Source organism: Haliotis asinina, chromosome 3 (assembly GCF_037392515.1).
Source record: "Haliotis asinina isolate JCU_RB_2024 chromosome 3, JCU_Hal_asi_v2, whole genome shotgun sequence".
NCBI lineage: Eukaryota > Metazoa > Mollusca > Gastropoda > Lepetellida > Haliotidae > Haliotis > Haliotis asinina.
In genome coordinates, this window is record NC_090282.1 from 47,130,274 (window position 1) to 47,156,878 (window position 26,605).

The 26,605-nt window shown below is 41.4% G+C and overlaps 1 protein-coding gene across 1 annotated transcript; it reads left to right on the top strand.

Annotated features, from left to right (window-relative positions):
* Window positions 1-315: 315 nt before the first annotated feature.
* LOC137278133 (mesenchyme-specific cell surface glycoprotein-like) lies at window positions 316-26,575 on the top strand. Its single transcript, XM_067810301.1, has 11 exons — window positions 316-404; window positions 1,551-1,722; window positions 2,948-3,196; window positions 3,301-3,469; window positions 7,694-7,826; window positions 8,028-8,145; window positions 22,906-23,097; window positions 23,628-23,693; window positions 24,893-25,146; window positions 25,536-25,765; window positions 26,347-26,575. The coding sequence occupies exons 2-11, from the start codon at window positions 1,551-1,553 to the stop codon at window positions 26,444-26,446; spliced, it is 1,683 nt and encodes a 560-aa protein (XP_067666402.1). The 5' UTR covers window positions 316-404; the 3' UTR covers window positions 26,447-26,575.
* The last annotated feature ends 30 nt before the right edge of the window (window positions 26,576-26,605 follow it).

Sequence of the window (26,605 nt, forward strand, 5' to 3'; positions counted from 1 at the left end):
AATATATTCCGGAGACTGATTGAATGTGGTATGAAGTGCATAGATATGTTTTCTACACCACAGGCGATGGAAACATTTTATTTTGATTTCAACTTACAAAACACAAGCACTGTGTGGATGCTCCCAACTACAGAATTTTCAAAATACGCTCATTGTCTTTCAGGAAATATTCCCATAGTACCTGGAGTTCCTTGCGTACGGCAGCTAACGTGAGTTATTGGGAATACATAGAATGAGAGGCATCAGGTATTTCTTACGTTTAAGATAAAGGGTGTGTTCAAACAGGCGTTTTAACACGTTTAGATAAGTAAAGGAGCGGTTGGTCTTATCAGTGTGCAACTTTTCCTACTTTATCAAGCCGCGTTGTCGTGGTCGGTCTCTGCCGTCTGGTCCAGCCGGTAAAGGTAAGACAGTTTCTACAAAGCAAGAATCAGAGTTAATATACATCACATATAAAGAAGCCTGAAATGAATGTGAAGTTAGTTTATACAATCCTAGAATCAGTGTTGACATTCATCAGTTCACTCACAAAACTTGCCAAGCTACGTTCCAAAACTTCTACATGCCAAACATCTAGAGTTCTTCATACTGATTAAGTGTACACATTGATAGAAAACCCCTATCGTGTTCCTTGGTACAGTTGGTCATCTTCTCAAACTAGGTTAAGAGACTTTAGTGCTTTATGTAATAGAGTGAGGCCAGGCGTGACATTCAATTAGTAAATAGTAAATACTATGTAAAAAGTATCATTGTCTTCATTACAGATTACAGAGCAACAACATTAAACTAGTGGTGCAAACAGTGTGTGTACCATTCATTTATACCAGTACTCTATGAGTAAAGTATTTAAAATGTGTCTTCATTATACGTTATTTCATGCTGTTTTGTTGTAGTGCTTAAAAGTGAAATAAAATATAAAATTGTCAAACTGGACGAGTGCTCAAACTCCTATACTTAATTAACTGGACTGTTCCAATCAATGCCGGACATCTGACAGCCAGGAGAGTAGTGGAGCAGTAGACCATAACCTTTATTGCTTTGAGCTGTAGAAGTTTTGCCTTGGGGACATTTTGGCACTACACCCATACATCTGATACAAAGTAACCTGAAAAGAATTCCTCACGCCTGGCGTCAGCGGCAGGTCCAACAGTGGTAACAACGCTGGGGAGGCCATATACATTCCTGGTGGTCGATGACATCCTAATGTTAACACCAACATAACTTTGTTTAAAAAATTAAAAAGGAATGTAGTATGATAAATCTCGAAAATGGCATCATACGGCTTCGATGCATAGAGAGTAAATGTTGAATGAATGGGCGCGGTGTTTGAAAAAAGAATCTTTTTTTTCTTCTCTTTTTATGGCTTGTAAAGGAAAAACATAGACACCTCTATAGGTATCCTACCCTCGACGTGCATACCTGTTTCTGAAAACAACGCTAAAAGAAATTATGGTACTACTAAATATCGTTCCCGCATTTCTTCATATGAGCTCATGCCATACTATTATTTGTGAAGCGCAGTTATATATAATGGAGGTTTTCATTTTCAGATGTTGAACTTATGCTTAGGCGTTTTGGTTTGCCACCTTGTGACCGCCATTCCCGTCACTCGACCATTGGCTTATATCAAAGTCCCGGATGGTTCTGGAAACACGAGACCTTTCCTGGGCACTGCAGACAGAATAGCATATGACTACGACGAGGAATACCTCTATGTAATAGGTATACGCACCAGATAATACCCTTCAACTAAGCACTCTCATCTCAGTAGTAATACTGGTTAAGTCGCTCTGTAAGCTGTTCCGTATTACACATTCAACCCTAAGACTGAGCCTAGCTTATGAGGAAGGAAGACATCTGATGTGGTAATGTCACGCAGCGTTCGGATTAATCGCCGGTTCGGTTGGGTATTTCATCGGGTCGGTGTAAGATAGGTAAAAAGGTATTCGGCGGGTACTTTTTCAGCATTGAATTAATACCCAGACTCACCTTTCAACGCCAAGGGTCTTTTCCAACATTGAATAATCACCCTACTGCTATTGAAAATTACCCTGGCTACGTACTGAAAAGATACCTTGGTTGAATAACGACCCGTGTTGTTTTTACACTGTAAAACAACTTCAAAGATTGAAAAGTCAAGTAAGGAGGTATACGTGTCATTATGTTTTCAATACGTTATCCGGATTAATTTTCAATAGCAGTCGTGTAATTATTCAGTGTTGAAAAAAGGCCCCTGGTGTTAAAAAGTGAGTCCGGGTGTTACTTCAATGTTTTAAAAAAACCCAGTTTCCATTTTTTGTAGGCCCTTGAGGCCTTCTGAAAATTTCTTCCATTTCTTTCAGCTGGAATCTTTCCTATACTTTATTCTTTGTTAACGTTCGGGAATCACCCATAATTCATCATGTTACGATAACCTACAGTTTCACTTCCTGGTATTTCAGCGCTTTGCGCATAAGAATGATAAATGTTCTCTGCGTTTATAAGTTTCTCCAACTGATTTCGTAGAAAGACTGTGAAATTGTAGTTTATTGTATTTTAACAGAACAGGTCTGCAGATTTCAAGCATGCAGTAGGCAGCATGCCTTGATGGCCAGCTGGTAAATTAAAGCATTGCAAATACTGATATCACACACCTAACAGTATGGTATGGTTGTATGCGGTGGATTCTACAATGCAGCCGCGAATAACACAACTGCCGCTAAGGGATTGTACGATGCTCTCGTGAATAATTCAACGAGCACTAATGGTGGAGTTGTATACGATGGAGTGTACATGCAGCCGCGAATAACACACCAGGCACTAAGGGTTACTTAGGGTGTTGTAGACTGCTCTGTGCAGTGATTGTCACACATCCTGCACTAAGGATTAGGTAGGAGGGTGTTTCGATTCCCCTGTGTAGTGATTGTCACACATCCAGCACGTAGATTACATGAATGGTATACTGCAGGCGGCCGAAGTGAGACCCTACACATTGTGGATCTGCAAGACCCCAGCAACCCCATCATTACATACTCTAGAACCTTCAATGAGATTACGGACGGCATTCCAAAGGCAATCTCACTGTGTCGGAGTGGCCAGATTCAGCAGGTTGCCATTGCTTTCGCCTCTCGGACCAGGTTAAACGAAGGGCACGTTGAGGTTTTTAGGCCTTTTGAACGATTTGATCAGACGCTACCTCTGCTTGGAAGAGTGTCCAGTAAGTAGTTCGCATTCTACAACCTTAAACTTATCAAGCTGAAGCTATTTGCTGAAACTACATTAACATTGAGTACAACGTTTTCAATCAATATACCATTGCAGCCGAGTCTGACCCTGTGGCCGTTGAGTTTGACAGCACGTGTTCAAGGTTTGTAGTTGCGTGCGAGGGACTTCCTGGAAGACGAAACAACAACTTTGAGGATCCTCTCGCTCATGTTGATATTTTTGAGAGGAATGTTGATGCATGGACAAAATATACAATCAATTTCCAGTAAGTGAGACTTTCGTTTACCACCATAGATGCCTCGTATTGTCTATCAGCTCAGCTGCACCTCTCTTGTGTTGTTACATTTGTGTTACTTTCCAATGTACCTCTTGTGTTGCTACATTTGTGTTATTCCCCAGCGTACCTTTTGTGTTGCTACATTTTCGTTACTTCCCAATGTACCTTTTGTGTTGCTACATATGTGTTACTTTGCACTGTAAATCTTGTGTTGCTACATTTGTGTTACTTCGCAATGTACCTTTTGTGTTGCTACATTTGTGTTACCTCCCACTGTACCTTTGTGTTGTAACCGAGCTACGTGGAAAGCTATAGAAGTGCGCTCAGCCAATCAGAAAACGACATTTATGCGTGAGGTAAGATAAGGTAGGTTATTACCCACGTGGTACTTCGTAAAGTTGTGTCATAACACCTTCGAGTGATTTGATTGGCTAATACGTGAACTTTGACATTACTGATACTACTTTCATCACTCAGTCCATTCATGATTTTCATTCAAAAGTTTTCACACCTTCCATGGAATTAGATAAAATTTATTTTATTTAGTGTGGTTACTAGCATTATTTTCAATACTATGTAGGGTTCAGGGTGTGCACACTGTATTAGTTTAATTGGTGTACTGGCATACTTGTGTCAGTGGTGTACATTGTGTACTGTTGTTCATGTTGCGCTAGTGCACATGGTATACCTGGTGTACATGGTATAGTAGTGTACATGGTGTGCATGGTGTAGTACTGTTATAGTGCACATGGTATGCGTGGTGTACATGGTGTAGTACTGTTATAGTGCACATGGTATGCGTGGTGTACATGGTGTAGTACTGTTATAGTGCACATGGTATGCGTGGTGTACATGGTGTAGTACTGTTATAGTGCACATGGTATGCGTGGTGTACATGGTGTAGTAGTGTACATGGTATGCTTGGTGTACATGGTGTAGCAGTGTACATGGTATGCAAGGTGTACATGGTGTAGTACTGTTACAGTGCACATGGTATGCGTGGTGTACATAGTGTAGTACTGTACTAGTGCACATGGTATGCGTGGTGCACATGGTGAAGTAGTGTACATGGTATGCGTGATGTACATGGTGTAGTAGTGTGCATGGTGTGTGTGGTGTACATGGTCTAGTAGTGTACATAGTATGCGTGGTGTACATGGTGCAGTACTGTTATAGTGCACATGGTATGAGTGGTGTACATGGTGTACTAGTGCACATGGTATGCGTGGTGTACATGGTGTAATAATCTAGATGGTATGCGTGGTATTCATGGTCTAGTAGTGTACATAGTATGCGGGGTGTACATAGTGCACTGCTGTACTAGTGCACATGGTATGCGTGGAGTACATGGTGTAGTGCTGTACTAGTGCACATGGCATGTGTCGTGTACATGGTGTAGTACTGTACTAGTGCACATGGCATGCGTGGTGTACATGGTGTAGTACTGTACTAGTGCACACAGTATGTGTGGTGTACATGGTGTAGTACTGTTATAGTGCACATGGTATGCGTGGTGTACATGGTGTAGTACTGTTATGGTGCACATGGTATGCGTGGTGTACATGGTGTAGTACTCTACTAGTGCACATGGTATGCGTGGTGTACATGGTGTAGTAGTGTACATGGTATGCATGGTATACATGGTGTAGCAGTGTACATGGTATGCGTGGTGTACATGGTGAAGTAGTGTACATGGTGTGTGTGGTGTACATGGTCTAGTAGTGTACATAGTATGCATGGTGTACATGGTGCAGTACTGTGCTGGTGCACATGGTATGCGTGTTGTACATGGTGTAGTACTGTTATAGTGCACATGGTATGAGTGGTGTACATGGTGTAATAGTGCACATGGTATGCTTGGTGTACATGGTGTAGCAGTGTACATGGTATGCATGGTGCACATAGTGTACTAGTGCACATGGTATGCGAGGTGTACATGGTGTAGTACTGTTATAGTGCACATGGTATGCGTGGTGTACATAGAGTAGTACTGTACTAGTGCACATGGTATACGTGGTGTACATGGTGTAGTACTCTACTAGTGCACATGGTATGCGTGGTGCACATGGTGAAGTAGTGTACATGGTATGCGTGATGTACATGGTGTAGTAGTGTGCATGGTGTGTGTGGTGTACATGGTCTAGTAGTGTACATAGTATGCGTGGTGTACATGGTGCAGTACTGTTATAGTGCACATGGTATGAGTGGTGTACATGGTGTACTAGTGCACATGGTATGCGTGGTGTACATGGTGTAATAATCTAGATGGTATGCGTGGTATTCATGGTCTAGTAGTGTACATAGTATGCGTGGTGTATATAGTGCACTGCTGTACTAGTGCACATGGTATGCGTGGTGTACATGGTGTAGTACTGTACTAGTGCACATGGCATGCGTGGTGTACATGGTGTAGTACTGTACTAGTGCACATGGCATGCGTGGTGTACATGGTGTAGTACTGTACTAGTGCACACAGTATGTGTGGTGTACATGGTGTAGTACTGTAGTAGTGCACATGGTATGCATGGTGTACATAGTGTAGTACTGTACTAGTGCACATGGTATGCGTGGTGTACATGGTGAAGTAGTGCACATGGTATGCGTGGTGCACATGGTGAAGTAGTGTACATGGTATGCGTGGTGTACATGGTCTAGTAGTAGTGTGCATGGTATGCGTGGTGTGCATTGTGTAGTAGTGTACATGTTATGCATACATAGTGTACTAGTTCACATGGTGTGCTTGGTTTACATGGTGTAGTACTGTACATGGCATTCGTGGTGTAGATGGTGTAGTGCTGTACTAGTGCATATGGTATGCGTGGTTTATATGGTGTAATAGTGTACATGGTATACCTGTTGCACATGGTGTAAGTAGTGTAGAAGTGCACATGGTATGCGTGGTGTACATAGTGTAGTACTGTACCAGTGCACATAGTATGTATGGTGTACACGGCGTAGTACTGTACTAGTGCAGATAGTATGCGTGATGTACATGATGTAGTACTGTAGTAGTGCACATGACATGCGTGGTGTACATGGTGTAGAACTGTAGTAGTGCGCATTGTGTACATAGTGTACTAGTGCACATGGTATGCTTGGTTTACATGGTGTAGTAGTCTAGATGGTATGCGTCGTGTACATGGTGTAGTACTGCACATGATATGCATGGTGCACATGGTGTACATAGGGTACTAGTGCACATGGTATGCGTGTTGTACATGGTGTAGTACTGTACTAGTGCACATGGTATGCGTGGTGTACATGTTAAAGTAGTGTACATGGTATGTGTCGTGTTTTTGTTGTACATAGTGTACGAGTGCACATGGTATGCGTGGTGTACATGGTGTACATGGTGTAATACTACACTGTTGCACATGGTATACGTGGTGTACATGGTGTAGTACTGTACTAGTGCACATGGTATGCGTGATGTACATGGTGTAGTACTGCACTAGTGTTCATGGTATGCGTGGTGTACATTTTGCGTGGTGTACATAGTGTACAGGAGTACATGGCATGCGTGGTGCGCATGATATGTGTGATTTACAAGGTGTACATGGTGTACTGCTGCACAAGGTCTGCGTGGAGTACATGCTACAGATTGTGTACTGGTGCATTTGGTATGCGTGGCGTACATGGTGTGCTAGTGTGTATGGAATACATGGTATACTGGTGCACATGGTATACATAGTGCACTGGAGTATTGGTATGTATTGTCTACTCTTATACAGGTTGTACTAGTGAACAGGTTTACTTGTGTACATGATGTACTAGTGAACTGGTTTACTTGTGTACACGGTGTTTAGGGGAGTCGCTCTTGTCTTGTTTCTGTTAGCATACTATCGGTGTGTCTGTCTGTCTTTCACCTCACAATGTATTGTTCCCTTCATTACAATGTGTGAGTGAGTTTAGTTTGACGCCGCTCTCAGCAATGCTCCACCTCTATGGCGGCGGTCCGTAAATAATCGAGTCTGGACCAGACAAGCCAGTGATCAACAACATGAGCATCTATCTGCGCATTTGGGAACCGATGACATGTGTCAACCAAGTTAGCGAGCCTGACCACCCGATCCCGTTAGTCGCCTCTTGCGACCTGAGTCGCCTTTAATGGCAAGCATGGGTTGCTGAAGACCTATTCTACCCCAGGACCTTCACGGGTCCCCTTCATTACATGGTAAATGGCACTATTATTTTCCAACTCTACACTGGCAGGACCGCACGTGGGCTGGAAAATGCCCGCTACGTCTTCCGTGACCCCAGCGATGCACAACACTCTGTGGTCAACGACCTAGAGCCTAGTGACATCACTATTGACGACAACAACATGGTGTACGTCACACTCATGGTGAGTATACGCTTACATACGAACATGTTATATATTTAACACACTTTCTGTATGCTAACACGAGAAAAGCACACATATTTAATATTGTTTTGATATTCCTATCATGAGACATTATTTGAAGTTAAACTGATAGAATATGTTCACCCATATTTCAGCGATATAGCGTTTTTGTCAGTTTTAAACGTAGTCGTGTATCTTCAGGAGAATAATGCACTGGCAGTCTTTAACCTCAACAACCTAGTAGGTGGGGTGGATATTTACAGCCTGGGGACGAAAGACTGGAACAATTTTGACATTGACACCAGTGATCAGGATCAAAGTAAGTTCTGTGTCATACAATACTACTACTACTACTACTACTACTACTACTACTACTACTACTACTACTACTACTACTACTACTACTACTACTACTACCGTAAATACATTTGTGCCAAACCACCACTAATGTACAAAATCTGTGCCATTGCAACCCTACTGTACATACATGTGTAACACCACCACTACTGTACATATATGTGTCACACCACCACTGCTGTACATACATCTGTGTCACACCACCACTATTGTACATACATGTGTCACACCACCACTACTGTACATACATGTGTCACACTACCACTACTGTACATACATGTGTCACACCACCACTATTGTACATACATCTGTGTCACACCACCACTACTGTACATACATCTGTGTCACACCACCACTACTGTACATACACATTTGTCACACCACCACTACAGAGTTATACGCCCCTTCCAACAAGACCACGAAATCACAGCAGCAGAGAAATATAGGTATTTATCAAAATACATCGGCAACTAAGACATCGAACTGTCTATACTGTTTTGTAAGGGTATAGAGTGTCTTTATGAAGTAGCTATGATAGACTTAGTGCTCTACAGAGCTCGGATGGGACTGTTTAGACAGCCGAGTGGTACGAGACAGATCAGCCATTGTGACAGGTACACACCGTACTCCGCTAGCTCTGATGTGCCCTACAGACTAGCTCTGTGTTCTGTGCTCTTCTCACTACATCTTCTGCTATCATTCACACTAGTGCACTTGGTTGAAGCTTCTGCAGATACTGGCTCCCCCCATTTTGATCTTGTGGCGAAACGAAATGTTTGTTTACATTTGTGTGACAGTAGTGACGTCACGGACAGCTCAGCTCTGACAAGTGCCGTGAGTTACAAATACCTGAGGGCAGGAGCAGCTTTGCCTCTGAAGAGACTGATCCCGTCTATGCTTCTGCTGTCAGGTGACATAGAACTCAACCCTGGCCCTGTAGATGGTTTAGAGGAGATGATGAGCACCATTTTGGAACAGATTAAGGCTAGTGAGGTCAGATTAGCTACAGACATCAGATCGATTAAAGATGATATCAACAGCATGAAGATTGACATACAGAAGTTGAGAGATGATATTAATTCCAATAAACAAGAGCAGCATGTGATCAGACTGGATGTTGACGCACTAGATGAACGGGCGCATAATATGGAGAGTTATCTAGAGGAGTTAGATTATAGGATAGAAGACCAGGAACAGCGTAGCAGACGAAACAACCTAGTTCTGTATAATGTACCTGAGGGTGAGGACCGAGAGACTTACACTGACAGTAAGCAGAAAGTGCTGGACATTCTTAATAAGGCCAGGGAAGGTACTGATCTTCCACCCTTAGTCTCCAGGGATATTGAGAGGGCCCACAGATTGTCTGGTAAAAGGGGGGACAAGCCAAGGCCTATTATAGTGAGAATGTGCAATTGGGAGGACAAATGGCGGTCGGTCAAGCTGAGAAGTGAATTGAAAAGTCAAGGAGTGGGGATCGCTAACGACTTGACCACATTCCAACGTCAGGAGCTACAGCGACGGCGTACAGAGAACCCCAACATGCGTTACTACTTTAAAGGTAACAAGCTGATGGAAGTTCCCTTGAACAACACGGCTCACTCGAACAGGGCTACACGACCACGTTCACGCACACGTAACAACGCTTGGGGTGGAAGTAACCAGGGACTCAGCCGGAGACCCAGGTCTGACTCACGTCACGCGGACATGGACGACACCCACTAGGGGTGTGGCCAGGGCCTTGAGTCTCATAAGGAACATTTTACGGCGCATCGGAAACACTCATATGTACAGCCAATTCCTAACATACACATTACTACTACAAATGCCCATGATAATCCGACAGACTCAGTGACTTTTTTGTTTTGGAACATTGGTGGAATTATACACAAATTAGGTGACACTGATTTTATTGACTATGTTAAATCATTTGATGTAATTGGCCTGAGTGAAATTTGGAGTAGTGATGTAGAATTACAGAATATCTTCCCTGATCATGATGTGATAGTGAAAACAGCAGACAAATTATCTACTAGTGGGAGACTATCCGGTGGAATGATACTGTTAAGTTTTGTAGTTATAAGAAATGGATAAAGCTAACAGATAATGCTATCTTCATATTATTTGATCGAGTTCTATTTGGTTTAGACAGAGACATTCTATACTCATGTGTTTACATTCAACCGGAGAGCTCGACCTGGTATGATAAACTATCACCAAACTGTAAAAACGGAGTGCTTCTGTATCAAGAGTCCTTATTAGATATCATTTCTGGTTTACCCGATGTTTATATCCTCAGTGGCGGAGATTTTAATGCCCGAACTAGTACAAACCCAGATTTTGTAGAAGATGACCTTCTAGATTATACAGAAAACCAAAATGCATCACAGTGGGACTTTTTAACAGACTATTTTAATTTGAAACGTTTTTCCGCCGACAGAACTTTAAACAACTTTGGTAAATCCTTACTAGATCTTTGTTCTGTCATGAATATTCATATTATGAATGGGCGCTGTGGTGGTGATACAGAAGTTGGAGACTTTACTTTTATAGGTAACAACGGGGCAAGTGTAATAGATTACATAATATCATCGTCTGTATTATTTGACCATGTTTGTGACTTTAGCATACAGTCACGTACTGAATCAGATCACCTACCTGTTACCTTATCAGTAAAAGCACAACATGTTAGATCTTTAGATAACACTAAAAGAAATTCAAATAAGGCCTATAGGTTTTATTGGCAACAGGATAAAGTTGAAGTATTTCGAGAAAATTTATTGTCTGAAAACATTCAGTTATTGTTTGACAAGTCAGTCGATTCTGCTTTTACAAATATAGACGATAGCATTAGATATGTCACAGACGCACTGTGTTCCGCAGCGAAAGATATGAAACGTAAAGTTGGTATGATACGTAGAATATCAAACAAATGGTATGATGTAACTTGCGAAAAATTGAAAAGAAAACGGTGTAAATTACTAAACAAGTTTAGAAAGGTAAAAGACAAGGAAACGTTTGAAGATTATTGTCAAGTAAGAAATGAATATAATGCAGTTTGTAAACAAAAAAAGCTTGATTATTATAAGAACAAAAAAGCGGATATAGAAAATAATATAGCAGATTCAAAAAAGTTCTGGAATAAACTTAAGTCCTTGAAGAATCCTACCATATCAAACAACAGTATTGACATGAATGACTGGCATCAGCATTTTAGTGGCCTCTTCAATTTCAGAACTGATCAACAGAAAGGAGTAAATGATAAGGTAGAAACATTAAACGCTTCTGAAACCTCTGACTCTAGTTTTGAAATAACAAAGGATATGTTGGATTCTCCGATCAGTAAAGAAAAAATACTTGATGGTATCAATAACTTAAAATGTAATAAATCGCCTGGGGTTGATGATGTTTTGCCTGAGATGATTAAGAGCTCAGCAGATATAATAGCGCCCTACCTGGAACTGTTGTTCAATATCATTCTTGAAAGCGGAACGTATCCATCCGGTTGGTCCATCGGTATTATCGTTCCAATTCATAAACAAGGCAGTGTTGACAATCCAAACAACTATAGAGGAATCACACTTTTAAGCATTTTTAGTAAAGTTTTCACTTTTATCATAAATAAAAGACTAGTGACGTGGGGGGAAGCAATGAATAAAATCAGTGAGTCTCAGGCTGGATTTACGACCATAGACAATATGTTTATCCTACATAGTATTATACAACGTTATCTTAATTTCAAGGGTGGTAAATTATATGCTCTTTTTGTTGATTTTGAAAAAGCGTTTGACTCTGTCGACAGGAAGAAAGTTTGGGATACATTCAGTACTCATGGACTTAGCCCGAAAATGAAAAATCTGTTACACAATATCTATGAAAATGTAAAAGCTTGCGTCAGAAATAATAATGAATTGTCAGATACATTTAACCTAGAGCTTGGAGTGAGGCAAGGTTGTATACTTAGCCCATTCTTATTTTCGTTTTTCATTAATGAACTAGCAACTCAAATTGAAATGAATTGTGAAAATGGAATCCAATTGCATCCAGATATTGTACACGTATTTCTGCTGCTTTTTGCAGATGACATTGTCCTATTCTCGAGCACTGTGGCAGGTTTACAAAAACTAATAATGGAACTAGAGACATATTGTGATGAGTACAAGTTAAAGGTTAACAGGAATAAAACTAAAGTAGTAGTTTTCAAAAGGGGAGGGCGCCTGGCAGTACAGGGGCATAGAACTAGAAACCACCAATTCGTATAAATACTTGGGAATATTTTTTAGTCACTGTCTCTCATGGCTAACACATGCTAAATACGCAAGTCTGCAAGCTCAGAAGGTCATGATAGGTCTCTATAAGCAACTGAATGTATTTGGAGATTTAAATATAAGTTCGTACTTCAAGATATTTGATGCAAAAATTTACCCTATAACATCATACGGAGCTGAAATTTGGGGGTTAAGTCATCTACCAGATATTGAACGGGTGCAATTACAAGCCTGCAAGAAATTTCTTGGTGTTAAACACAATACAACGAATTTAATGGTTTACGGAGAATGTGGTAGATATTCAATGTCGCTATTTACGAGTATAAAGGTAATTAAATATTGGTTAAAATTATTGAATATGCCCCCGTATCGTTTACCCAAAAAATGCTACAATATGTTGGTACTATTTGATAGAAACGGCCACACTAACTGGGTTACTGCAATTAGAAAATTTCTATTCTCAAAAGGCTTTGGATATGTCTGGAACAATCAATATGTCGATTTTAAGAACTTGTTTATTTCAGAATTAACGAGAAGACTAAAAGATATGTATTTGCAAGAATGGTTTGAAAACATGTCTCTTTCGAGCAAATGTCTTTACTATAGAATGATTAAATATATTTTAGACCAGGAAATGTATCTGTCAGTTATTAATGTCAAAAAGTTTAGAACGGCGTTAAGCAGATTTAGATGTTCCTCGCACAATTTATATATTGAGAGTGGAAGATTTAGAGCGATTGATAGAGAGAATAGGATTTGTTAACTTTGTGACCAGTGTGCCATTGAAGATGAATATCATTTTCTTTTAATATGCCCGGTGTATACTCGATTGAGAAATCTTTATATCAACAAATACTACAGTGTGCATGCAAACCAACACAAATTTGTTGCGCTATTGAGTAATAGAAACAAAATTATACTTCAAAACCTGGCAATGTTTGTGTATTATGCAATGAAATTCAGAGCTGAATATATGTTAGAACATAATATTAGTTACATGTAGGTACGCATTTGTCATAACTAATTACATAACATGTGATGCGCTGAATAAGATATGCTATGGCATGTTGTATCTGTATGCTGTACTTACAATGATTTTTATCTAAAGTTTTGAAGTTGATTGCTTGTACTATAGGCCTGTGGCCTTTCAGTATATTTGAATAAAGTTAAATACATGTGTCACACCACCACTACTGTACATACATCTGTGTCACACCACCACTACTGTACATACATCTGTGTCACACCACCACTATTGTACATACATGTGTCACACCACCACTACTGTACATACATCTGTGTCACACCACCACTACTGTACATACATGTGTCACACCACCACTACTGTACATACATCTGTGTCACACCACCACTACTGTACATACATGTGTCACACCACCACTATTGTACATACATCTGTGTCACACCACCACTACTGTACATACATCTGTGTCACACCACCACTACTGTACATACATCTGTGTCACACCACCACTACTGTACATACATCTGTGTCACACCACCACTATTGTACATACATGTGTCACACCACCACTACTGTACATACATCTGTGTCACACCACCACTACTGTACATACATGTGTCACACCACCACTATTGTACATACATCTGTGTCACACCACCACTACTGTACATACATCTGTGTCACACCACCACTACTGTACATACATGTGTCACACCACCACTACTGTACATACATCTGTGTCACACCACCACTATTGTACATACATGTGTCACACCACCACCACTGTACATACATGTGTCACACCACCACTATTGTACATACATCTGTGTCACACCACCACTACTGTACATACATCTGTGTCACACCACCACTACTGTACATACATGTGTCACACCACCACTACTGTACATACATCTGTGTCACACCACCACTACTGTACATACATCTGTGTCACACCACCACTACTGTACATACACATTTGTCACACCACCACTACTGTACATACATCTGTGTCACACCACCACTATTGTACATACATGTGTCACACCACCACTACTCTACATACATGTGTCACACCACCACTATTGTACATACATCTGTGTCACACCACCACTACTGTACACTAATCTGTGTCACACCACCACTACTGTACATACATGTGTCACACCACCACTATTGTACATACATCTGTGTCACACCACCACTATTGTACATACATGTGTCACACCACCACTATTGTACATACATGTGTCACACCACCACTATTGTACATACATGTGTCACACCACCACTACTGTACATACATCTGTGTCACACCACCACTACTGTACATACATGTGTCACACCACCACTATTGTACATACATGTGTCACACCACCACTACTGTACATACATCTGTGTCACACCACCACTACTGTACATACATGTGTCACACCACCACTATTGTACATACATGTGTCACACCACCACTACTGTACATACATGTGTCACACCACCACTACTGTACATACATCTGTGTGATATCATCATTATTGTACATACTTCTGTGTCACACCACCACTACTGTACATACATCTGTGTCACACCACCACTACTGTACATACATGTGTCACACCACCACTACTGTACATACATGTGTCACACCACCACTGCTGTACATACATCTGTGTCACACCACCACTACTGTACATACATGTGTCACACCACCACTATTGTACATACATGTGTCACACCACCACTACTGTACATACATCTGTGTGATATCATTATTGTACATACTTCTGTGTCACACCACCACTACTGTACACTAATCTGTGTCACACCACCACTACTGTACATACATGTGTCACACCACCACTACTGTACATACATGTGTCACACCACCACTACTGTACATACATCTGTGTCACACCACCACTACTGTACATACATGTGTCACACCACCACTATTGTACATACATGTGTCACACCACCACTACTGTACATACATCTGTGTCACACCACCACTACTGTACATACATGTGTCACACCACCACTATTGTACATACATGTGTCACACCACCACTACTGTACATACATGTGTCACACCACCACTACTGTACATACATCTGTGTGATATCATCATTATTGTACATACTTCTGTGTCACACCACCACTACTGTACACTAATCTGTGTCACACCACCACTACTGTACATACATGTGTCACACCACCACTATTGTACATACATCTGTGTCACACCACCACTACTGTACATACATCTGTGTCACACCACCACTACTGTACATACATGTGTCACACCACCACTATTGTACATACATCTGTGTCACACCACCACTACTGTACATACATGTGTCACACCACCACTACTGTACATACATGTGTCACACCACCACTATTGTACATACATGTGTCACACCACCACTACTGTACATACATCTGTGTCACACCACCACTACTGTACATACATCTGTGTGATATCATCATTATTGTACATACTTCTGTGTCACACCACCACTACTGTACACTAATCTGTGTCACACCACCACTACTGTACATACATGTGTCACACCACCACTACTGTACATACATGTGTCACACCACCACTATTGTACATACATGTGTCACACCACCACTACTGTACATACATCTGTGTCACACCACCACTACTGTACATACATGTGTCACACCACCACTATTGTACATACATCTGTGTCACACCACCACTACTGTACATACATCTGTGTCACACCACCACTATTGTACATACATCTGTGTCACACCACCACTACTGTACATACATCTGTGTCACACCACCACTATTGTACATACATGTGTCACACCACCACTATTGTACATACATGTGTCACACCACCACTACTGTACATACATGTGTCACACCACCACTACTGTACATACATCGGTGTGATATCATCATTATTGTACATACTTCTGTGTCACACCACCACTACTGTACATACATCTGTGTCACACCACCACTACTGTACATACATGTGTCACACCACCACTACTGTACATACATGTGTCACACCACCACTATTGTACATACATGTGTCACACCACCACTACTGTACATACATCTGTGTCACACCACCACTACTGTACATACATGTGTCACACCACCACTATTGTACATACATCTGTGTCACACCACCACTACTGTACATACATCTGTGTCACACCACCACTATTGTACATACATCTGTGTCACACCACCACTACTGTACATACATCTGTGTCACACCACCACTATTGTACATACATGTGTCACACCACCACTATTGTACATACATGTGTCACACCACCACTACTGTACATACATGTGTCACACCACCACTATTGTACATACATCTGTGTGATATCATCATTATTGTACATACTTCTGTGTCACACCACCACTACTGTACACACATCTGTGTCACACCACCACTACTGTACATACATGTGTCACACCACCACTACTGTACATACATGTGTCACACCACCACTATTGTACATACATGTGTCACACCACCACTACTGTACATACATCTGTGTCACACCACCACTACTGTACATACATGTGTCACACCACCACTATTGTACATACATCTGTGTCACACCACCACTACTGTACATACATCTGTGTCACACCACCACTATTGTACATACATGTGTCACACCACCACTATTGTACATACATCTGTGTCACACCACCACTACTGTACATACATCTGTGTCACACCACCACTATTGTACATACATGTGTCACACCACCACTATTGTACATACATGTGTCACACCACCACTACTGTACATACATGTGTCACACCACCACTACTGTACATACATCTGTGTGATATCATCATTATTGTACATACTTCTGTGTCACACCACCACTACTGTACACTAATCTGTGTCACACCACCACTACTGTACATACATGTGTCACACCACCACTATTGTACATACATCTGTGTCACACCACCACTACTGTACATACATCTGTGTCACACCACCACTACTGTACATACATCTGTGTCACACCACCACTACTGTACATACATGTGTCACACCACCACTATTGTACATACATGTGTCACACCACCACTACTGTACATACATCTGTGTCACACCACCACTACTGTACATACATGTGTCACACCACCACTACTGTACATACATGTGTCACACCACCACTACTGTACATACATCTGTGTCACACCACCACTACTGTACATACATGTGTCACACCACCACTATTGTACATACATGTGTCACACCACCACTACTGTACATACATCTGTGTCACACCACCACTACTGTACATACATGTGTCACACCACCACTATTGTACATACATGTGTCACACCACCACTACTGTACATACATGTGTCACACCACCACTACTGTACATACATCTGTGTGATATCATCATTATTGTACATACTTCTGTGTCACACCACCACTACTGTACACTAATCTGTGTCACACCACCACTACTGTACATACATGTGTCACACCACCACTATTGTACATACATCTGTGTCACACCACCACTACTGTACATACATCTGTGTCACACCACCACTACTGTACATACATGTGTCACACCACCACTATTGTACATACATGTGTCACACCACCACTACTGTACATACATCTGTGTCACACCACCACTACTGTACATACATGTGTCACACCACCACTATTGTACATACATGTGTCACACCACCACTACTGTACATACATGTGTCACACCACCACTACTGTACATACATCTGTGTGCTATCATCATTATTGTACATACTTCTGTGTCACACCACCACTACTGTACATACATCTGTGTCACACCACCACTACTGTACATACATGTGTCACACCACCACTACTGTACATACATGTGTCACACCACCACTATTGTACATACATGTGTCACACCACCACTACTGTACATACATCTGTGTCACACCACCACTACTGTACATACATGTGTCACACCACCACTATTGTACATACATCTGTGTCACACCACCACTACTGTACATACATCTGTGTCACACCACCACTATTGTACATACATGTGTCACACCACCACTATTGTACATACATCTGTGTCACACCACCACTACTGTACATACATCTGTGTCACACCACCACTATTGTACATACATGTGTCACACCACCACTATTGTACATACATGTGTCACACCACCACTACTGTACATACATGTGTCACACCACCACTATTGTACATACATCTGTGTGATATCATTATTATTGTACATACTTCTGTGTCACACCACCACTACTGTACATACATCTGTGTCACACCACCACTACTGTACATACATGTGTCACACCACCACTACTGTACATACATGTGTCACACCACCACTATTGTACATACATGTGTCACACCACCACTACTGTACATACATCTGTGTCACACCACCACTACTGTACATACATGTGTCACACCACCACTATTGTACATACATCTGTGTCACACCACCACTACTGTACATACATCTGTGTCACACCACCACTATTGTACATACATGTGTCACACCACCACTATTGTACATACATCTGTGTCACACCACCACTACTGTACATACATCTGTGTCACACCACCACTATTGTACATACATGTGTCACACCACCACTATTGTACATACATGTGTCACACCACCACTACTGTACATACATGTGTCACACCACCACTACTGTACATACATCTGTGTGATATCATCATTATTGTACATACTTCTGTGTCACACCACCACTACTGTACACTAATCTGTGTCACACCACCACTACTGTACATACATGTGTCACACCACCACTATTGTACATACATCTGTGTCACACCACCACTACTGTACATACATCTGTGTCACACCACCACTACTGTACATACATCTGTGTCACACCACCACTACTGTACATACATCTGTGTCACACCACCACTACTGTACATACATGTGTCACACCACCACTACTGTACATACATGTGTCACACCACCACTATTGTACATACATGTGTCACACCACCACTACTGTACATACATCTGTGTCACACCACCACTACTGTACATACATGTGTCACACCACCACTATTGTACATACATCTGTGTCACACCACCACTACTGTACATACATCTGTGTCACACCACCACTATTGTACATACATGTGTCACACCACCACTACTGTACATACATGTGTCACACCACCACTACTGTACATACGTCTGTGTGATATCATCATTATTGTACATACTTCTGTGTCACACCACCACTACTGTACACTAATCTGTGTCACACCACCACTACTGTACATACATGTGTCACACCACCACTACTGTACATACATCTGTGTCACACCACCACTACTGTACATACATGTGTCACACCACCACTACTGTACATACATCTGTGTCACACCACCACTACTGTACATACATGTGTCACACCACCACTATTGTACATACATGTGTCACACCACCACTACTGTACATACATGTGTGACTCCACCACTACTGTACATACATCTGTGTGATATCATCATTATTGTACATACTTCTGTGTCACACCACCACTACTGTACACTAATCTGTGTCACACCACCACTACCGTACATACATGTGTCACACCACCACTATTGTACATACATCTGTGTCACACCACCACTACTGTACATACATCTGTGTCACACCACCACTACTGTACATACATGTGTCACACCACCACTATTGTACATACATGTGTCACACCACCACTACTGTACATACATCTGTGTCACACCACCACTACTGTACATACATGTGTCACACCACCACTATTGTACATACATGTGTCACACCACCACTACTGTACATACATGTGTCACACCACCACTACTGTACATACATGTGTCACACCACCACTATTGTACATACATGTGTCACACCACCACTACTGTACATACATCTGTGTCACACCACCACTATTGTACATACATGTGTCACACCACCACTACTGTACATACATCTGTGTCACACCACCACTACTGTACATACATCTGTGTGATATCATCATTATTGTACATACTTCTGTGTCATACCACCACTACTGTACATACATGTGTCACACCACCACTATTGTACATACATCTGTGTCATACCACCACTAGTATACATACATTTCTGTCATACCGCCTGTTATACATAGACCTGTGACATACCACCACTAATGTACATATCTTTGTCTTATACCAACATTATCGTGCGTACATCAGTGTCATAAGAACAATACAGTGCACAATTCTGTGTCACCCTACCACTACTTTGCATACATTTTGTGACATACCACTACTACTGTACATGCACCTGTGTCATACCATTCCTACTATACATGCATCCTTGTTATACCAATATTGTACATATATCTGTTTTATACCACCACTACTGTACACTAATCTGTGTCGTACCACCACTTATGTACACGCATCTGTGTTATACCATCACTACTGTGTACATTTGTGTTTATACCAACACTGCTGTGTACATTTGTGTTTATACCATCACTGCTGTGTACATTTGTGTTTATACCAACACTGCTGTGTACATTTGTGTTTGTACCAACACTGCTGTGTACATTTGTGTTTATACCAACACTGCTGTGTACATTTGTGTTTATACCATCACTGCTGTGTACATTTGTGTTTATACCATCACTGCTGTGTACATTTGTGTTTATACCAACACTGCTGTGTACATTTGTGTTTATACCATCACTGCTGTGTACATTTGTGTTTATACCAACACTGCTGTGTACATTTGTGTTTATACCAACACTGCTGTGTACATTTGTGTTTATACCATCACTGCTGTGCATAAAGCTGTGTCATAAAACACTTCTGAATATAAATCTGGGTCACACCACCACCGCTATGCATACGTTTCTGTCAGACCACCACTATTGTACACACATCTGTGTTATGCTACCACGACACTTGCATCTGTGCCATACCACCAATATTGTACATAGCTCTGTGTCAGACCACCACAACTGTACATACATTTGTGTCATACCAGCACATCTTTGTCATACCACGACTACTGTACATATATCTGTGTCATAACACCATTGTTGTACATACATATGTGTCATAAGTACACTGTTGTACATAGATCTGTGTCATACCACCACTACTTTACATACTTTAGTGTCATACCACCACTAAGGCACATACATCTGTCATGCCAGCACTACTGTATATATATCTGTGTCATATCACCACTACTGAACAGATATCTGTGTCATACTGTCACTGCTGTACTCACATCTGTTTTCAACCTTTTAAGGTGAATGTGCTTTCACCCCTTTTTTCTCAGACTATTTATTGTTGAAATGAAAAATTAGGAAAAAAATAAACCCATTTAGAATAAATCATGTCACATGAATATGCCCATATGAGATGTACAACGGTAATGGTAAGGAGTAATACGTAATACCATACATATATCACATGTCAGATCTGTCACGTGACACACTACACGGGTTGTACATGTCAAGCTCCTCAGATGGAATGTGGCTACCAAATAGCTGATCGCTTCAAACTTTTAGAGACGTATACAATTATGAGTATTAACACAGCAACAAAAGTGGTGCCATTATTTCTTACTTAGCATTTTTCTTGTAAATAAATACTATCCAAAACTAAAATGTTTCAGCATTACACTTGTCGTTTACCTGAAGCCTCAAATTCGATCATTTTTATCATAAACCATCCCGAGTTATCCCCCTTTATCACCGTTCAGGCTGTATCAAGGCGAAACTTTTTTCTGTCTCTTTCTGCCGAAGGTTCAATGTTGTTGTTCAATGATAAACTAAATAGATAGATCTTTTGGGTAATATATTCGTCATACGGTGCTTTGAAAGGGTGTTTGGGACTGCACCTCAGAATACGGAACTTACAAGGGACTTACGGCACTGTACGACCTTTCAAAACATCATGTAAACAATGTTATCACTCTCCCGTGGAAGATACTGCAGTGTGATATTTTTGCGGCAATATTACACAAGCGTAATACCGCTAGACGTGTGACGTCATAATGGTTACAGTGTCGTCACAATACTGATAAGTCTGTCCGAATGATATTAGACCTTGCTTGATTCGAGGACAATTGATATGACGTCATCACACTGAACTCGCTTCCGTGAAATACCATTTTTATTAAACTCGTCAAAGATTTGGAGTCAAATTCACTTTCGCTCGTTTCGCTCAAATCATTAGCTCGTTTAATACAAATGGTATTGCACAGAAGGTCGTATGTGGTGTGACGTCACTTGGCAATGCACACTTACCACATACCATAGTATCACTAAACACTTAATATAACGGCAAATTATACATTTACACATTACATTACGTGACAAAATATAATGGAAAGTGGGCTAAAAGTTAGATATGTGTTGCTGTTTGTAGGTATCAGTCCAGACAGGATAAATATGGTGAGGCGCAACATTCGCAGCTTCTTTCAGCCTGGTGCAGTCATCTCACTGAACTTCGGCGGCAATGTCTTTCTTGCGACGGCGAACACTGGTGCCGTTAAGAGGTATACCGCAGCCGTGGATGGGGTTGACTTTACGGAAGCCGTCAGAGCCAGTACCATTGATCGTAAGCACAATTTACACCCATGGACATTACGAGAGGGAGAGAGAGAATGCGAGAGAACAAGAAAGGGAGAGAATGAGTGAAGAGAAAATAGAGACAAGACGGTGGGAGGAGGAGAGGAGGAGGGAGTAGTGAACAAGAGGGTTGGGGGTGGAGAACAAGAGAGTGAGTGAAAGTGAGAGAGAGAACGAGCGACAGACGAAAGATTAAGGGAGAGGGAAGGAAAGGACAGAGAGAACGTGGGTGACCGAGTGAGGGGTTGATGCAATATAGGCATTGAGAACGACACAGACAGAACGAGAGAGGGAAGGAGGGCGGAGAGACGCACAGAGAGTTAGAGAGAGGGATACAGAGAGGGGGGGGGGGGGGTAGTGAAAGGGAGGAGAGAGAAAGAGAGGAGGGAAGACAGGGCGACGCAATGTTTTTGCTATTCTAAGCGTACTTCTTCAACACTTTTGCAAGCATGAAGAGTGTGATAGTTTTCTCAGACGTATTATGTGAAGGATCTTAGGTACCAATGTTGCTGTTTACAGCAAACCTCTTTGACCCGAGCTTGGATTCTGGCCTTGTTGCTGACATAAACTCAAATGCTGCACTCGGTAAGTGACTATGTGCATATAACACAACAGAAGGTGTCTGCTGCGTTTACTATACTCATTATTCTTCATTACAAAATGTCGTAATCTTGTAATGAATCAATCAAACACAAATTAGAAGCATCTTTGTTTCGAGCTGTTAGTAACATGTTTCTATATGGTTCTATATGCTATAAATGATAGAGGATGTGAGTTGAAGTTATGGTGGTTGGAGGATAGAGTGAGATTGGGCCATGGGTGTTAAGGTGAGTTAGTAGTTGGTAGACAGGGTGACATTAGGTTAAGGTGGGTTGATAAGTAGGGTAACATTAGGTTAAGGCGAGTTGGTAGACAGAGGGACATTAGGTTAAGGTGAGCTGGTAGGTAGGGTGAGATGAGGTTAAGGTTATTTCGTAGGTTGGGTAACATTAGGTTAAGGTGAGTTAGTAGATAGAGTAACATTAGGTTAAGGTGATTTGGTAGATAGGGTGACAATAGGTTAACGTGAGTTGGTAGGCAGGGTAACATTAGATCAAGGTGAGTTGGTAGATAGGGTGACATTAGGTTAAAGTGAGTTGGTAGTTAGGGTGATAATAGGTTAAAGTGAGTTGGAAGGGTGACATTATATCAGGGTTACTAAGGTGAGTTGGTAGATAGGATAACATTAGGTCAGGGTTGCAGAGGTGAGTTGTTAGATAGGGTTACATTAGATGAGGGGTGAAAAGGTGAGTTAGAGGATAGGGTGGCATTATCTCAGGGTTGCAGAGGTGAGTTGGTAGATAGGGTGACATTAGATCAGGAGTGCTGTTGCGTTTTGGTAGGAAGGGTGGCGTTAAGTAAAGGTGAGTTGGTAGATAGGGTGGCATAAGGTCAGAGGTGTTATGGTGAGCTGAGAGATAGGGTGACAATAGGTCGAAGGTGTTAAGGTGGGTTGGTCGATAGGGTGACATTAGGTCAGAGGTGTTAAGGTGAGTTGAGAGATAGGGTGACATTAGGTCGAAGGTGTTAAGGTGAGTTGGTAGATAGGGTGACATTAGGTCAGAGGTGTTAAGGTGAGTTGGTAGATAGGGTGACATTAGGTCGAAGGTATTAAGGTGAGTTAGTAGATAGGGTGAGACAAGGTCAGGAGTGTTATGTGAGTGTTGTTGGGGATTGGTTTACAATACATTATGTGGATATTTGTGTTGAAGGGGTTGGATGACATTGTCCTGTTATATGCCAAGGTCGCTTGTATGTGAGCAGTCTGCAGATAGACAGCGACGGTTGGAATCCCATCTACGGCTATTTCAGTCAATTTTATGCATATGGCGGCCGTAGTTGGTCGCTTTGGGATGCCACGAGTGGGTCTCAGCAGTGGGACAGCGGGAGCGACCTTGAGTACGAAGCGCAGCTCTACAGTGCTTCCGTCTTTAACGGTGATTGCACCTCTGTCAACCTATCACCTCCACAGGCACTTGATACCCGTTCGGATGATAAGGTTCATATCTTATCCATTATCTATCAATACCATTCAGTATAAGTGTTCATATGGGGATTTTAATGGAAAGGGGAAAAGGTTTTATACGTCATATGAGCCATACGTACAAGAGATTATACTTTCTCCAATATATTACGTTGTTGCAAGTCTGAATATCACAAAGAAACAAGTGATGAAGAGGCTGTATATATAAAGTTTATAAAAAGTTGTATAAAGTGTATAAGTACGAAGGTTCTAATTTTCTTTGTGAAGTAAACAGGGAAATGATAATTAACAGATTTAGCTATATCATAACATTGTTATCACAACGTCATTCACAACTGCAATCACAACTAATTGGCTCATAGACTGCATTTTGAAACAATATGTTGTGTCATGACGATTCCCAGGGTCCAGAGCCAAAGGCTATTGCCACAACGCTTTTCGGCAGCGATCAGATTGTGGCTGTAGGGAGCGGACGTATGGGTGCAATATACATTTACAAACTTAGCGAATCTGAGGCTCCAGGCTTTCCCCAAGGAGAATTCCAGAGCTACAACCGACTGGGAGACATCAACGGTAACTGGGGTCAACTTTACGACAACAACGAAGCTGGGACACCCTTCATCAACGACCTGAAGTGAGAAACTCAACGCGGACTGAATCACCGTAGCTCGATATTTTTAGCTAATTATTCAAAGATGTACTGTACAATCCTGATCCATTTTCTCTCCTTTCTCATTGTATACCATCTCCAAGGGTATTCACTTTTCACTGTTTCATCTCTCCTAATTGTTCCGATTAATTGAAATCATCGAAGATTGGTCGTTGCGACCAAACGATCAAGCAATCGATCTTATTTTCTTCTCATAATTGAACACAAATAACTTAGGAATTATTGTTAGTCTTTGAAACACGACGATGGATCATATCTTCAAAGTTGTCAGGTCCCGAAACCTTGTTTTAATTCTTAGAAACATCACTTGAAGTCGCCAGTTCTATCATGTATACCTTCAATAACAAGCAGGATAGGAAAATCTGAAAATTGACGTTAACCAACTTTTTTCGATTATTGTTCGTTGGTAATGAAGCAACCATCACTTGTGAGATTTCAACGAATTCCCAACACTAGTATTGTGTCACATCTCACTGTTTCACCTCATATCGTGTTACATCTCGCTGTTTTGGCCCACAATTTGCAACTTCTTGTTGCTGTTGCAGGTTTATTGTGACCAAAACTGGTCAGACGCTCCTGTTGGCAGTGGGATCACAGATGGGCGTGGTCGCTGTGCACGAACTGCTCGAGGGCATGTTTCCTTAAAAGCCTGTCCAGTTTCCTGCAGTCTCCTCGTCAGTATTTCACAGCACAATATCACAGTATCTATCATGTGAGCTTGAAAAAACAAAGACATGGAATATGCGAGGGGCACATTAAAATTGCTAAACGCGGGCTGTGGGTTCTTTGTCGTTGCTGTTGCTG